Here is a 17,320-nt window from a genome sequence, read left to right as displayed (position 1 = left end):
TCATACCCTGTTTCTCTCTCTCTCTCAAAAATAAATAAACACAAAAATAAACAAATAAAGCAGGGATTGGCACATTTCTTCTGTAAAGGACCAGACAGTAAATATCTTAGTTTTGGGGGGCCCATACGTCTCTGTCGTACTCAACTCTGCCATGAAATGGCCACAGACAATACATAAATGAATATGTGTGGCTAAACCTTTAGTTTTGGATGCTGAAATCTGAAGATCATATGATTGTCACATGTCACAAAATATTCTTTTCATTTATTCAACCATTTAAACATATAAAAACTATGCTCGGTTCATAGGTTGCATAAAAAAAAAAAAAAAAAACCAGGAGGTGGGCCAGATGTAGTGAGCCAAAGTTGACCAGATCCCAACTGAAAGAATTTAACAGGAATCTGGGCCTAGCAAGGATTTAGTAAATGTGGGTTACTCTTGAGAAAGAGTAAGAAAGTGGCCCCTGACGTCCAGAACTGGTCTGGCCCAGGTTTGCCATGTGTTCTCTTGTTGGAGCTAAATCATCTTACACTTTGCCAACATCAGACAGAGTCACTCTCTGAGACTTGATGAAGTGAGACAGAGCAAGGACACTGCATAATCTTGTCACAGCACAAAGCCACTTGCCGCCACAAAATGCCAAGCACACCCTCTCTTGCCGAATGAATGGCTGCTACTTCTTTACCTGTAGAATTGCCCCCGACTCCCGATGTCATTCAATCTAGAGCAAGGTTCCTTAGATGCCCACAAATGCCCCAGCCAAAGCCCACAGCCCATGAGAGGTCTTTTGTAACGCGTCTGACGGAGGCCATCACGGCTGCTGGTGGCTTGTGCTCTCTCACTGGGACAACCAGAATAAACTCCAGCTGTTTAACTGCAGATGTGTGTTTGGGAGGAAGGGTCTCGACTCCAGCCCCAGCTGTTTCCCTGTTTCACTATGTGGCTTGGGGAAGAAGTCCCTTCCCCTCTCCGCGCTGGGCTGTTTCTTCCCTGTTGGTATTTACAGGGAGTGGGATCTGTGGGAGCTGACTGTCATTTTACCAAGGCTGGGCCTGCTGATCGCCAGCAGAGGTCCAAAGGCTGAATGCAGATCGGCTCACCCTGGGCCACAGGGATGAGGGTTCCAAGGCTCCTATGTTGGAGCAAACCACCACATCCAATGAGCGGGGCCGGAGGCCAGGGCATTGAAGCAGGAAGTCAGGGCCATTAATAGGACGCCTACGATCGTGGGCAAAGTCGCTCCCCAGGGCAAGGCCAGACATGAAGAACTCGGACCCAGTAACCCCCCAGCCCCGACTCACCTCTACCTTCCTCTGTACCCTTCACTTCCTACCTGGGTTGGGACCACAGCTGTCCCACGGCATCTAGACCTCAGCAGAGCTCGCTAACGTTTCAGGCACAACCCAAGGCAGCTCTGGGCACCCTTGAGGAATGGCAGAATTTCCTAGAAGTGTCCAGGCCCCACCCTAGAAGCTCTGGTTTAGCAGCCTGGGAGAGGAACCTGGGCTTCGGTATTTTTTAAAAGCTCAGCAGTTGATTCTTCTGTGCGGCCAGCATTGAAAACCCTCACCCCAAGTTATAGGTGGGGGAGACTGTGGCCTCCAGAGGCTGCCCACATCCTCCGAGGGGCCTGTGCTCGCAGGCAGTCTGCTACAGTCCCCACCTGGCCCCTGTCACTCATCTACGGAAGCTGGTGGCCACCAGCAACTGAGCTGGGGGGCCCCAATATGAGACCGTACCAGCTACTGGCAAGGCAGAGAAAGAAAGCTGTGCAGGTACAACAGTAAACAGCAATTATCAGTATAGCGCACGAGATAAGGAAGGAGTTTTACCTCTTTATACAAGTCAGCAAGATGAAAAACTTATATGCCGAGCATCATTTTCCTCATAAGCGTGATGATAATAAAGCCCACGAGGATGCAGTTGAAAAAAAACCACACACACACCACGAAAGACCAAGATGCTGAATGTTCTTAACTATTTACCCAGGGTGCACCCCCGTGCCTCCTGTGACCACAGTGATCCAGGTGACCATGCGCAAATCGGCCAGTGGGGGCCAAGTCTCCAAAATGGCTGGCCGGTTAGGAGCTTGGAGCTTACGAGAGGTCTTGCCGAAATAACACCAATCCCTGAGGGACCCAAAGAACTTTCCCATTTGCAATCTTGCAGCAGCCTCAGAAGAGCCTGGGAGAGCTAGGCCGTTTCTCCCGTCCTCCTTTCATCTGGGGAAACTGAGGCCCGGAGAGGCGGCTTACAGCCTGGATCATGATGACCCAGTGGGTCAGTGGCAGAGTCAGGCTTGTTCCCAGGACCGCTGATCCCCCACCTCTTGAATCTCGCTCCATCTCCAACGGCGCCCACCTGGCTCTTAGCAGGTCTCACCTGGCACAGCCAACTGTGTGTGGATAGCATGTTCTTGAAGCCTGGGATATTCGGGAAAGAGTTCTCGTATCAAATTCGGTATCTTGTATCAAAGCCCCCCAAGCTTGGGCAGGTTGACATCCATTAATTCATTTAACAGTTGCAACAGTCTGGGTAATAAGTATTCATACCCCATTTTATGGAGGAGGTTCCAAACCCACTGAGGTTTGGAACAGTGATGTGACTGGGGCACCCGGGTGGCTCAGTCGCTTAAGCGTCCGACTCTTGATTTCAGCTCAGGTCATGATCTCACGGTTTGTGGGATCGAGTCCCATGCTGGGCTCTGCACTGACGGTGTAGAGCCTGCTTGGGATTCTCTCTCTCCACCTCTCTCTCTGCCCCTCCCCTGCACCCTCTCTCTCTCTCTCCTTCTCTCAAAATAAGTAAATAAAAACTTAAAAAGAACAGTGACGTAACTGATCCGTTCATTCATTTATCCATTAACGCCACACAATTATTGAAGCCCTACTACGTGCCAAACAGCGTTCTGGGTGAACAACACTCTACCCGTGTAGGTTGTTCACGGCAACGGGAAAGACTGACGCAAGCCGCCATGGGGCTCGGGGTCCGTGGAGGAGACGGGTAACAAACAAATCCCTCTCCACTAGAGGTTCAAGGAAACTTAAAGGTGCACCAAAGGGTAGGGTCGTATCACCTGCTCCTCCCCTATTCCTGGAAATCTTAGTGATTTTTATATAACCGCCATGTATCAACCACATCCTGTGCGCCAGGCTCTCGAATCTCATGCCAGCTTCCCAACGATATGTACGAAATGGGAGGTGTCCTCATTTCACAGATGAGAAAAGGGCCTCGGAAAGGCCCCCCCCCCCCGCTTCTGGCCTCGTGAATGAGGAGTGAAGGAGGAGGGCAGTGCTTAACCTAGCCTAAAACATTGCTTTCTGAATGACGTTATCTTGAAGGATCGTAAGCCAGCCTCGTCTTTTACAATCGTAGATTCTAGATTCAGACAGAGCTCAGCAACTAACTAACCACGCTGCTTTGGGCAAATCATTTTGCCTCCCTGAACCCCAGTGTCCTCCTCTGTAAAATGGGGCTCACCTACCTCTTGGTACTGTTATAAAATGAGCTAACGAGTATGAAAAATTAAGCACCACGTCTGGCTGGTGGGTCTTCAAGAAATGAGAGCTCATATTATCATCTCTGTGGTTGCTCTGGGTGTCCCTCATGGACCTAGGTCCCCCAGGAGCCTGCTCCCCCCCCGTCCTGGCCCACTAACAGTCTCCACTCCCTCCTCCGCTGTCCTCACTCATGGCCTGCCACCAGGACAGGGCACAGAGACTGGGTGGAAGGGAACATCTCTCTTTGCACTGGAATTAGCCTTCCTTTTAGGACTCAGGCCTGATCATTAATCAGTCCTGCTCTCTGATCCTACCACTTGTGAAAGCAGGTATCTGCCCCTGCTTCCCAGGGTCTCCTACCTCCTGACATCCTACAGCATATGGGAGAAGATTCTGGATTTCGCCTTGCACCCAACACTGTGTGTGACTGTAGGCAAGTCCTTTCCCCTTCCTGGATCTCAGATTTTTCCATCTTCCATCTTTATAACGAAGGAAATGGCTCTCTCTTTTTTTTTTTCCTGGCCACTAAACTCTTGGGGAAAAAAAAAAATCTTGTGTACAAGACAGACTAGCAGAGGTTAAGAGTCCAAGCTCTGAAGTCAGCCAGCCAAGATTCAAAATACCAGAGCCCCTGTTGTGCAGCTGTGTGACCTTGGAGGCTACTCTAGCCTCTTTTCTTAAATTGCTTCCTCGGTTGCCAATCTGCTAAATGGAGTCAATGCTGGTTCTACGTCATTCAGATGTAAGGCCCCCAAGAACCCTGGCCTGAAGTAAGTGCTCAGGACACATCTGTGATCGTTCCTCGGAAGCCCAGCGTATAAAACAGAGGAAGTGGGGTAGAAGTCGGAGAAGGAGCTGAGTCACCATTCCAGGGTGACCGTGAGGCAGTTCTCTTGAAGCCCAACGCCCAAGGGAAACAGTCCGAAAACCGATGAAGCCGTGGAAGTGAGCAGACTATGGCCCGTGGGTTGACTCTGGCCCGCTGCCTGCCAATTGAGAATGGTTTTTACATTAAAAAAAAAAATTTTTTTTTTAACATTAACTTATTTTTGAGAGACTGAGAGAGATAGAGTGTGCACAGGGGAGGGGCAGAGAGGGAGAGAGAGAGACACACACACACACATACACACAGAATCCGAAGCAGGCTCCAGGCTCTGAGCTGTCGGCACAGAGCCCGACACGGGGCTTGAACCCACGGACCGTGAGATCATGACCTGAGCCGAAGCCGGACGCTTAACTGACTGAGCCACCCGGGCGCCTGGAGAATGGTTTTTACGTTTTTAAGCGGCTGGAGAAAGTCAGCCGAAGCCTAATACTTCGTGATGTAAAAATTACACAAAATTGTAATTTCGGCAACCATAAATAAAATTTCAGTGGAACCCAGCCACACCCGCTTATTTACATATTGCCTGTGGAGGCTTTCTCTCTGCAAGGACAGAGTTTGAGCAGTAGTGATGGTGTGGCCAGCAAAGCCTGAAATATTTACTATCTGGACACTTACAGAATAAGTTTTCTTGTTTTTAAAATGTATTTAAAACATTAGGGGCGCCTGGGTGGCGCAGTCGGTTGGGCGTCCGACTTCAGCCAGGTCACGATCTCGCGGTCCGTGAGTTCGAGCCCCGCGTCAGACTCTGAGCTGATGGCTCGGAGCCTGGAGCCTGCTTCCGATTCTGTGTCTCCCTCTCTCTCTGCCCCTCCCCCGTTCATGCTCTGTCTCTCTCTGTCCCAAAAATGAATAAACGTTGAAAAAAAAAATTTAAAAAATAAAAAAAAAAAAAAACATTAAAAAAAATTTTAATTTATTTTTGAGACAGACAGAGAGAGAGAGACAGAGTGCAAGCAGGGGAGGAGCAGAGAGAGAGAGAGAGAGAGAGAGAGAGAGAGAGAGAGAGGGAGACACAGAATCTACAGTGGGCTCCAGGCTCCGAGCTGTCAGCACAGAGCCTGACGCGGGGCTCGAACTCACGGACTGTGAGCGGAGGTCGGACCCAACCCACTGAGCCACCGAGGCGCCCCCACAATAAGTTTTCTGACTCTTGTAGAACATCTCTTCCCTTCCACCTGGAAGATTTTGACCTTGCAGAGATCCCGGCTCTGCTGCTTTACCAACAGTGTGATTGATTCTGGACCTGTCACCTCACCTCTCTGAACCTCACCTGGAAGGTAGTTCTCATCATTCCTAGCTCTCAGGGCCGATGTGGAAATAAAATAAACAAAACCCCTCACTGCATCATAGGCAGAGACTCATACCACAGTAAACGAGATGAACTTAGATGGTACACGGATCACTGTTTAGATTATTAACACATATATTAATTTTAACACGTATTCAAAAAATATACAACTAGCGCTCAGAGCCCAGGGGTTCACGAACGGCGTTGGTTGTGTTATCCGGGAAAAATGATCCCAAGCTCCCCCATCTGTCACTCAACATGTGGCTTCCCGGGTAGCACTTCCCACCCCCTCTCTCGGTCAGGTCCCATTCCAGCCAGCAGGAGTGGAGGGCAGGAAGGGCAGGACCCATCCTGCAGGCACCATCCTGCTCGCATACCATTGGTCAAACTTTGTCACGTGACCACGCCTCATTGCAAGGGCAGCCAGGAAATTGAGCTTTTTCTCTCCAAAGCCACGTGCCCATGGGAGGGGGGGGGGGTTCTATCACTAAAAGAGCAAAGACAGACTCAATATTGGGCATGAACTAGAGATTTCTGTCCACACATGAACTGGTTTAAAGCTTCCTTTTATTTATTTTTTTTTAATTTTTTTTTCTTTAACGTTTATTTATTTTTGGGACAGAGAGAGACAGAGCATGAACGGGGGAGGGGCAGAGAGAGAGGGAGACACAGAATCGGAAACAGGCTCCAGGCTCCGAGCCATCAGCCCAGAGCCTGACGCGGGGCTCGAACTCACGGACCGCGAGATCGTGACCTGGCTGAAGTCGGACGCTTAACCGACTGCGCCACCCAGGCGCCCCTAAAGCTTCCTTTTAAACTGCATTTATGTAAATAAAAAGGAAGACGTTTTATTTATTTTTTATTTAAAAAAAAATTTTTTAACGTTTTATTTATTTTTGAGACAGGGAGAGACAGTGCATGAACAGGGGAGGGTAAGAGAGAGGGAGACACAGAATCTGAAACAGGCTCCAGGCTCTGAGCTGTCAGCACAGAGCCCGACGCGGGGCTCGAACTCACGGAGCGTGAGATCATGACCTGAGCCGAAGTCGGACGCTTAACCGACTGAGCCACCCAGGCGCCCCAAAAAGGAAGACATTTGAAAGCAGACAGAAGAGGGCAGCTGCTGCAACCGGGAGGGAAAGATCAAGGGAATCACAGAGATGCCAGTGAAAAGTCCTGGCATCTTTGTGTCTCTGAATCAATCAATCAATCCTGTCTTTGCCTCTCTCTGACTTCTTTCTTTATTTTAGAGAAAGAGAGAAAGAGTGAGTGGGGGAGAAGGGCAGAGGGAGAGAGAGAGAGAATCCCAAGCAGACTCCACTCTGAGCAGGGAGCCTGACCCCGCGACCCTGGGATCATGACCTGAGCCAAAATCATCTTGACTGAGCCAACCCAGGCACTCCACCTGACTTGTTGATATTTGAGGAAAACAAACCGTTATTTTTCAAGCCACTTGCAGGTAGACATTTACCTGCATTCTCAGAGATGCAGCTGGTCCCATGGGTAAGATAGCACATTCTGGAACCGGACTGCCGGGGTGCAAGGCTGGGCTCGGCCATTCATCTGCTGTGTCCTGGGGAAGTCACTTCCCCTCTCTGAGCCCTTGGTTAGTCATCTAAGAATGCAGCAGCTACTTGTATTTTCTTAAGAACACAGTTTCCAGCATTCGAGTGAATCACATCCCATTCTCACTGCTTATTGTACAAGGCCGTTCTTTTGTTTTATTTCTTTTGTTCTTTTTATTTGTTTTTTTCTTTTTTTAATGTTTATTTCTGAGACAGAGAGAGAGAGAGCAAGCACAAGCAGAGGAGGGGCAGAGAGAGAGAGAGAGAGAGACCAGAATCGGAAGCGGGCTCCAGGCTCTGAGCTGTCAGCACAGAGCCCGACACGGGGCTCGAACTCACGAACTGTGAGATCATGACGTGAGCTGAAGTCGGATGCTTAACCGACGGAGCCACCCAGGCATCCCTATTTACTTCTTTATTTAGTCCCTTTGGTTCCCATTTCCCACTCCCATCCTTCCCAGAGCAACCGTGCTGATGTGTTTAATCTGTAGTCTCTCATCTGCTTATGTTCTTGCCAAGTGGCCCCTTGCGTGAAGTTTTAATTTACATAATGGCATTGTCTCCTGTCTCTCATTCTGGCTTCTTTCAATCCCAACTGTGTTCTGTGAGATCCGTTTCTAGAACGAATTCTTTGCTCTTAAAAGCAGCCCGGGGCTCAACAGCACGCACTTCACCTTCCCCTTTATTGGTGATTGCGTTCACGTGGCTACCAAGTCACCCCACCACAGAGTACGAGGCAGTGAGCGCCGTCCCAACTGTCCCCTCGTGGACCTGCGTCGGAACTCCTCTGGCGTGTGCATCCAGGAGCAAAACCACCGGGTTACAGGGTCTGTGCACATTGCATTTCTCTGGGGATTAGCGATGCTGAGCATCTCTTCAAATGCTCTGAAGCCAGGCGTAAGTATAGTACCTACTTCATAAGGTTGTTTTGAGAAGTAAGAGACAGTGTAGGCAAAGTGTTGAACTCGTCACTGGGTACACAGTAGGCACTCAGTGAATGCAATTCAAGAAAGAAACAAAGGTGTCAAGGTTTGACTTCGCTAATTGTCAGTTACTATTATTATGTAAACGCTCGGCGCATAATATATGCTCAGCAAGTGCGTTTGCTTCACCTTCCCCTGCAACTTTTGGACACCCTGCTCCCACTCTTGCGTGCTGGGTCGGGGGGCTGGCCCGGTGCCTTTCCACAGCCTCACCTGCGTTCTCTTCGCTCTGCTGGCCGAGGTCCTTCCGAGTCTCCTGGCCAAAGAGACTTTTCAGGACGGCGCTGGCGATGGGCAGCATCATGGCAGTGGAGGCGGTGTTGCTTAGCCACATGGACAGGAAGGAGGTGGTCACCATCATCCCCAGGATGAGCCTGGGAACAGAGGGAGTTAGAGACGTATCCAGAACGGGGGCCCAGGAGGTCCTCTGGTCCCACTTTGCCACCTTGAGGAATCCAGCCACTCGTTTTACTGACGGAAAGCCAAGGCCCAGAGGGGACAAGCCAGGCGACCGAGTGGGGACCAGATCCATTCGCCAGCCTTATCTCAGGTCTAAGGAAACGGATTGCACATGGCCACGGATTCACCTGGCCATGGGTCCCCCAGGCAAAATAGTCCAAAGACACCGAGCCCCGAAATTTTCTCCCCTTTGTCCCCCAGTCCTCGATGGCTTCCATTACAGAATAAAATTGCCTTGGTGCGCCCCCAAGACCATCCACCGTATCCCCTCAAACCACCTTTGCCAGCCTCCTCTCCCAGTTCCCCTCCCATTCCTACCAGGCACCGCCTCAGACTCCCCTGAACTCACCAGCACACCCAGACAGGCCCTGACCCCCTGCCTGCCTGCCACTGCTTGGCCCCTCCCACCCATAGGAATCCGACTTCCATGATCTTTTCGCTTTACATTGAACCTTTAATCGACCTGGAATTTGTTTAGATGGATAGTACGAGGCAAGATGTAAGTAGTTTCTTTTTGTTCAAAGGATAAGCCCGTTATTCCAACCTTCACCGTTTACTGAATAATCCTTTCCTTCCTCCACCGATTGAGATTTCTTCTAGAATGTTATGCGGCATTTAAAAATCTATTTCTGGACTAGTGTCACACTGTTTTTCGTTGTTCTGACAACGAAATCACTTCTTGGAATCACTTCTACAGCTAGACTCTCTCCCACAGACATGAGGAAACACAGTTACAGAGTCGGGCAGAGTGCTGGACACACAGTCGACACCAGAAACCTAGGAGTTATGTAGAACCTTCTTCTCCCTAACCATTACCCCCGGCTACTTTATCAACCAAAGAGCTTCCAAAGCTCATCTCCACTGCCATCACCCCAGTCCAAGCCGTCACCCTGTCTCGTCTGGACACCCAGAACATTCTCCTAACTAGGCTGCATCCGGTGTCTCACTCTTCGTCTGCTCTCCACGCGGCAGCCTAGAGGAATTGTGCGTGGTTTTTTTCATGCAAATCTAGTCATGTCATTCCCCACCTTAGAACTCTTTAAAGCAGAGATTCATGACCAGTGTGGATAAAATTCAGGATAGAAATGAGGGGGAGGTGCATCTCTATTGTATTAATATCTAATAGAAATCAAGTATTTCCTTTGGGGATAGACAAAGGCAACAAAGTTCAATAGGAGCAGAAGTGCCTGGGACTCGGTTGCCAATTAAGATCACAGATATTTTCATATCATGCCGTAATAGTCGCGAACATCTTGGAATATCACTGACACTGGGACTAGAGGGAGTTATTGTAGTTGTTATTAGGTCAGTCGCTAGATCTTATCATTTACTGTAAAGGAGTGCATATGGGACTATATCATAAATGTGTGTGGGGTTTTTTTTATTAATTTTTTTAATGTTTATTTATTTTTGAGAGAGACAGAGACAGAGCATGAGCGGGGGAGGGGCAGAGAGAGAGGGAGACACAGATTCCGAAGCAGGCTCCAGGCTCCGAGCTGTCAGCACAGAGCCCGACGCGGGGCTCGAACTCATCAACTGCGAGATCATGACCTGAGCCAAAGTCGGATGCCCAACCGACTGAGCCACCCAGGCGCCCCACAGATATGTGTGTTTTTAAAAATCTACTTGGATGACTGCATTTTTGCTGTGGTTGTTGTTTTTTTCCATCCTATGTGTTGTGTGCTTTAGACATTTAAAAACATTATTCTAGCAAGGGATCTTTAAGATGCAACAAATTGCAAAGAAAAAAAAGATTAAAAGAACAGTGAAACCCTATTTAAAAAAATTTTTTTTAATGTTTATTTATTTACTTTTTTGAGAGCAAGAGAGACAGAACAGGAGCGAGGGAGGGGCAGACAAAGAGGGAGACACAGAATCTGAAACAGGTTCCAGGCTCCGAGCTGTCAGCACAGAGCCCGAGGAGGGACTCGAACTCATGGACAGCGAGATCATGATCTGAGCCAAAGCTGGACGCTTAACCGACTGAGCCGCCCAGGCACCCCTGAAACCCTATTTATAGGTCGTTTAATTTCTCTTAGAACAAAAGTTCAAATCCTAGCCAGGGAGCCTGAGGCCCTTCAGAAATGGACCCTGCCACCCTATCTCTCCAAGGCCATCTTGTCCCCCATTCCCCACCAGCCTTGGCATCTGGGCTATTAAATAGCAAAGTAGGATGATATCGGCCAGGATTTACTGCACTCTTACAGGTCTAAGCTATTATACCTTCACTTTACAGGCAAAGAGAGAGGAGTGAAGTCATTTCCCAGAGCAGGAAAGGTGGGATTCAGCCCCCAGTGGCCTGAGTCACACTGCTAAAATGGCCCTCTCTAAAACTACTGGACCCAGGTGGGGCCTGGGGTTTGCATTTCAAGTGGCCTCCCCAGGTGATTCTCATGCACTTCTGAGAGCCACCCAGGAGCCCAGCACTGTGTCTGACTTGCGAAACATCCGGGGATTGAATGAGTCAATGGCAGGTGGGACACGATAAGCTTGTTGACCTGGGTGACTGGACCAGACCAGGAAGGGTGGGTTTGGGCTCCAAGGGATGCGGTCCCTCTTACCTGGTTGGCTGGACCCCAACGAGCATCAGGACCTTGAGGGCGATTCTCCGGTGCAGGTTCCACTCCTCAATGGCGCTGGCCATGATCAGACCGCTGAGGAAGAGGAAGTTGGTGTCCAGGAAGTACTGGGGGCAGACCTTGTTGGAGGGCAGGATGCCCAAGAAGGGGAAGAGGATGATGGGCAACAGGGCTGTCACCGAGAGGGGCAGGGCCTCCGTGCACCAGTACACCGCCATGAGCAGGATGACAAACAGGCAGCGGCCTTCCTGCAAGGGGGAGATGTAGTTCAGGAGGGGTCAGCGGAGCCCCAGGCGGCAGGGCAAGAAGAGGTCCTGGGGCAGCGCCCATCAGAGCATGTTCCTCAGGGAGGGTGTGGAGAGCGTGAGTGCCCAGAGCTTTGGCCTTGAACAGATAACATCACCTGAGCCCCATTTTGCTCAAGTGTGCAAGGGGGAAGCGACATCTGTCCATTTTATAGGACTATTGAGGATTAAACAAAACACTCCGTTGTTTCAGAAGTAGACGCCGAGATGAGCATGAGACTGAACATAATTTAGTTGGTAGAGGATCCCAGAAAGTTCTGGAAAGGCAACAGGGAAGTGAAACAGAAGGAAGCCAGTACAGACAGTGTATTAATGAGAAGATTAACCCTGTGGGCAGTTGGGGCTCAGTCCTGATGGGGGACCCCGGGAGAGAGTGTAGCTCATGCTTCAGAGCTGTCCTCCTGGGAGGCAAGGAAGCTGGCTTTTCACCTGCCAACTCCTGGCCGTCACTGGTTGAAGGCTGCTCCTGGGAGCATTAACTCTCCAGCATTTCCAGCCTGCCCCACGTGCGGTGAGAGAACGCACTCGTGCAGAGCATCTCAGGTTCAGTAAGAGGGTACTGGCACGTGCAGACTGGTGAGTGCCAGGGCAGATGTGGACAGTGAAGCAGTGGCCGCTGGCACATCCATTACATGACACTTAGCACAATGACCAACACATAACGCACACTCTGCAAACAGTAATGAGAATAAGCAACATTTATTGGGCTGTTAAGTACCAGGAACTGTTTAATCCTCACAAAATCCCAGAGGGGTAAGCATCCCCATTTTATGGGTCAAGGAAGCAGAGATGCAAGGAGGTCACGAGCAAGGCGATGATTGTGCAGAACAAGTCAGTTGGCCTCCAGAGTCATCGCTCTTTTTTTTTTTTAATTTTCTTTTAACGTTTACTCATTTTTGAGAGACAGAGAGACATGGAACATGAGCGGGGAAGGGGCAGAGAGAGAGGGAGACACAGAATCCGAAGCAGGCTCCAGGCTCCGAGCTGTCGGCACAGAGCTCGACGCGGGGCTCGAACTCACGGACTGCGAGATCATGACCTGAGCTGAAGTCGGACGCCCAACCGACTGAGCCACCCAGGTGCCCCCAGAGTCATCGCTCTTAACCAAGTACCCCCAACTGTTACCAGCTGAATATTAGAACCTATGACAAGTTGACAATGTAATATTAAAGATCCGCAACAAAATAGATCAGCAGTTGTCAGGGCTCAGGCAGGAGGTGTTGTGGGGGGGCGGGGGGGGGGAAGGAGAGCTGCAAAGGAGTACAAGGGCACCTTCTGGGGTGATGGAAATGTTCTAGAAACAAGAGTGCAGTAATGACAATGCCTTCACTTCTGATGCATCAGTATCCCATAGGATCCATCATAAAGAGTGTCTTATTATTCACATGGTCACTGTTGAATAAAACTACTTACTGTCCTGACCTTGCTTTCTCATGTTTTCTCAAGGCAATGACCTTGCATGTTCCAGTAAACCCAGACTATTTCTTGAATTTGGTGCTGTCTGGTGACATTTTATGCTCCTTATTTCTCACTCCCGGTAGGTTTGGTTGACTTCATTCAGAGTCCACAGGACATTGATCTGTATTCCATCTCAACAGGCACCAGCTGAACAGAACATACCCTCTGCCACACAGGCCAGGCATCAGCTACGTGCAGACACTAGGATGAGTTAATCCATCTAACAGAGAGGCAAGGGCAGGATCAGAGGGACTGATGTCTTTGGCAATCATCCAAGCAAAAATTACTAGTGACCAGGGTCTCGGGGGGGGGGGGGCAGTGGAGGTTGTGAGAAGTGGTCAAATTCTGGGTCTGTTTCCAAGGAAGAGCCTGACAGCTGTGTGGAGAATCTGTTAGGAGGTGTAAGGCAAAGAGAGGAACCAGGAGCCATTCCAATTGTTGATCTCAGCAGTTGTCATTTACTGAGCCGGGGAAGACTTGTGAGATATACCCACAATCCATTTCCGTACCTCGAAGATGCATCCTGTTTTCTCAACGACCGGACCGGGAGTTGAGGCCAGGAAAATGAGTGAGGCATAGTCACTGCCCTTTAACCAGCAAATGTGACCCCGCCAATCATCGAACGGTCCCCTATGGCTGGTTCTTCTCAAACTCAAATGACCCTCACAGACTCGGCTCACCAAGTCTCTCGGGAGCAGAGATATGATGGTAAATGTTGAACAACTGGAGCTCTGCAAAGCTCTTTCTGTGTGTCTGTGTGTGTGTGCGCGTGTGTGTGTAAAAGTGCTTGGTTACTATTCAATTCAGCTAAGAAGTCACTCATTCCTTGACCAATGAATTTGGTTCTATTATGAATGTCAGCTTATGTTTTTATTTACATTAATAATTAAGACAAGAGGGAAACAATGAAGTATGTCAGGAATTCACTCATTCACCAATGACGTGAGTCACTCCTTTACTGAATCAAGTGAGAGTTTTCAAATACTGGAAGAATATTCCCTCATCTTGCCGGGGCGGGGGTGGGCTATTCACCATGTAACCGCTGTGACCGCAACACATTGTTAAGTTTGATCTGCACTTTGACCATTTTCCATCACTCTCTTAAATCCAGACAAGCCACAAAACAAAAAGCTAAGCCCTGATTTGGGGTGTTTGTCAACTTCTACGGTGTAAATACCCCCACGTGGTTGATTTCAAGCTATCAAGAGACATCACTGAACACAGCGTTGGAATGAGCCCGGCGATATCGCATCGCTACGTAGCATTTCCTCCACACATACTGATGTAAATAAAGCAGATATAGGTAATCCTAAGACCACAGGTGAGAGTAAAATAAGCAGGAAGTGGTGAGCTTTGCGTATCTATTACCTCTGTTTTAATATATTGAATCACAAGTTCGTATAATTCCATTTTAAACAATATCTATGTTTCACAACCGGCTGGCCAAATTCATGACAATTTGGCAATCAGATATCGAGAGCTGGTGCCTACGCTCCAGGACGCTGCTGTGAGCTTCTAGGCAGAACATCCGTGCAAACCACCACGCCCTGGCCCCCGCCGCCACACCCCAGGAATCTGGATCACATTCTGTTGCGAACTTGACGTTCTTCAACCCATGTTTGGTCCCATGTTCCATAACGCAAGTGTTTTTTAAAGTATACAATTGTTTTCTGTCAAATTTTGCTGCTGGCTCAGGAAGACAGGCCACGTCTATCTTGTTTTATGTACCATGGGGTTGAAATAACCAAATACCATGGACTGAGTGACTCAAACAACAGGCATTTCTTTCCCGCAATCCTGAAAGCTAGAAGATCTAAGATCAAGGTGCCAGCAGATTAGGGTTCTGGTGACAGCTCTCCTCCCAGATGGGCGTCTTCTCATTGTGTCCTCACCTGGTCCATACTTGCTGTGTGCACGCAGAAAGCTCACTTTTTTTCCCAAAGGCTGTAATCCCATCACGGGGCCCCACGCTCATAAGCTGATCTAATCTCACAGTTTCCAAAGGATAATAAATGGATTGTACGAACAACTTTATATCAATAAATGTGATAACTTAGAAGAAACAGAAAAGCTCCTCGGAAAACACAACGTCTCCAACCATCAGAAAAAGAGAGAGAAAAGCTGAACGTTTCAGTATCTATTAAAGAAATGGAATCGATTATTAAAAACCTGCCTGCAAAAAAACGTCTAAGGCTTGCTGGCTTCAACGGTAATTCTCCCAAACTTTTGACAAGTAAGTAACACACATCTTACACAAGTGCTTCCAGAGAATAGAGAGAGAGAACACTTCCCAATTCATGGTGTGAGGCCAGGGTAACCCTGTTACTGGGTCATCCTGACAAGGGCACTAAAAGGAAAGAAAAGAGAACATCATAATGGTCCAGCATTGATGAGACACACAAAGTCATCTGAAAAACCAGTTTCCTTTTCTAGCCTGCCTCGCGTCACTATGCAAAAGAATGACAGGAACAATGACAACCGAAACCACCAACAGCTTTGAGTGTTTATTAAGTTCCAGCACTTTCCATGTATGAACTCATTCAATGAGAAATACTATTCCTATGCCCCACTTTTGAGGGGAGGTTGGAAAAGGACATCGATTCGGCCGTGCACATAAAGCTGTGACCGAAGTCATTCAGTCTCAGGGTAATGTTGTCGCGCACAAACGAATCAGTCTAGACAGGAATTCTAATTTTAACCTCTTTTCTTTAAGCATTTAAGGGACTCCCAAGTAAAAGGAGCACTAGCAACGACCGAGGTGCTTACCGTTGCCCATGCGCTCTGCCGAGCAAGTCACACACGTTAACTCCTTCCATCCCACCGTCACTGGGAGGCAGGCACTACGTTCTCCACTCTACTGAGGGGACAACTGAGTCGGGTGACTTGCCCAGGGTTGCTGAGGTAGCTGGTCTCGCCATGTGTGGCCCACCATTGCTTCTTGCCTCCGCCCCACTTCTCGTAAAGAACACGCTCCTAATAACCACCCTGTCCCCTGCCAACGCCCCATCCCCGGAGCCTCACCCTTCCATTATGGCTTCTCTCCTCCAGAGCAGAAGCTAACTGGAGGCTACCGCACTCCCTCTTTGCATGATGGCAACACCAGCACCATATCAAGACTGCTCATACCTTCACGTACCGGGAACTTACTGCGCGTTAGACCCCGTCCCAACTGCTATCTCAATTGACTTGCGCTTGTCAGAACGACCTTGTGAAGTCGGTCCCATGATGATCTCCGTTTTACAGATAAGGAAACTGAGGCACAGAGTGATGAGAGTGACCACCAGGGCAGCCTGCTGGATAAGAACCAGGCGTGCTGGCTCCCGGGCCTCTGCTCAGCCTGAAGCTACGGCAGGAGGGGGAGGCGGGAGAAGCTAAGCAGGCTGTTCCCAAACGTCCAGTCAGTGCCAGGACAGGTAACGATGAATAATTTTTTTTTTTTTTAGCATAAGCATTGCCCATGTCATATGTGGGGCACACTTATACTAAAAATAATTATTCATTGTTTATCTGAAATTTTGCAACTCTATTTCGTCTGGCGACCCTAGCTGGACCCATACTCCAAAGAGGCGAGAAGGGTAAAGGCCAAGTGTTTCTGGAGGACCGGAAGTGGGTCACGAGGAGAGAAGTTCACCGGAACTTAAGCCCTGCCTAGGAGGTCTGCTTTCAGGTGCGGTAGGGCCCCCCAAAGAGCTCATATGCAGCAGCCCCATGGAAATCCAAGCACTGGAGGGGAGCAGCCTATCAGAGAAGAGCACCTCCCCGAAGGGGAGTGTTGTGGCAGGTGCTGGGGGGGGTACCCTCTCACCTCCACCCCCTGTGATGCTCACAAGAGAACGTGTCAGAGAATGTGCCAGGCCCCGGGCCCAGAAGGCACAGCCAGCTGGGCAGAGAAGCCCGTCGGGCGCTGACCTGCCTCTGCCTGCCCCCATGCCTTCTCTCACAGTGCCTGTCAGAAACCTAGAAACTCCAGAAAAAGGGAGAGGACCACCCCTAAAGGAGAGTCCTCTTACTGGGCTCCGGGCCTGTGGAGCTCCCAGGTGGGGGGCTGGAAAAGGCTTCACTTCCGACCAAGCTCATTGTTTCAATCGTCACCTGGAACTGCCCGTTCTGATCTCGGAATTGAGACCGTGCTTGTGTACTAAAGAAACTGGAGGACTTTAGTTACTTCTCAACAGTGATGGGAGAAGTCACGAGGCCTGCAGGAGTTTTTATCCCAGTGACCACAGAAGAACATCCCCTGCTGAATACATTTTAGAGCAACAGCAGGAGAGAAAAACAAAACAAAACAAAACAAAAC

General features: G+C 49.3%; 1 protein-coding gene across 5 annotated transcripts in view; it reads right to left on the bottom strand.

The window, feature by feature from the left end:
- Nucleotides 1–17,320, bottom strand: part of SLC13A3 (solute carrier family 13 member 3) — a 75,209-nt gene that overhangs the window by 35,766 nt on the left and 22,123 nt on the right. For 4 of the 5 annotated variants that reach the window (XM_030309463.1, XM_030309461.1, XM_030309462.1 and 1 more), the window contains exons 2-3: nt 11,243–11,508; nt 8,436–8,596 (exon numbers count right to left, since the gene is read on the bottom strand). In XM_030309463.1, coding sequence (XP_030165323.1) covers nt 8,436–8,596; nt 11,243–11,478 — 397 coding nt within the window. In that variant the 5' untranslated portion in view covers nt 11,479–11,508. The remainder of the gene's footprint in view (nt 1–8,435; nt 8,597–11,242; nt 11,509–17,320) is intronic. The other variant, XM_030309464.1, reaches the window with a different exon arrangement.

The sequence above is a fragment of the Lynx canadensis genome, chromosome A3 (genome assembly GCF_007474595.2).
Source record: "Lynx canadensis isolate LIC74 chromosome A3, mLynCan4.pri.v2, whole genome shotgun sequence".
Classification (NCBI taxonomy): domain Eukaryota; kingdom Metazoa; phylum Chordata; class Mammalia; order Carnivora; family Felidae; genus Lynx; species Lynx canadensis.
This window is presented reverse-complemented; position numbering and strand designations above follow the sequence as displayed.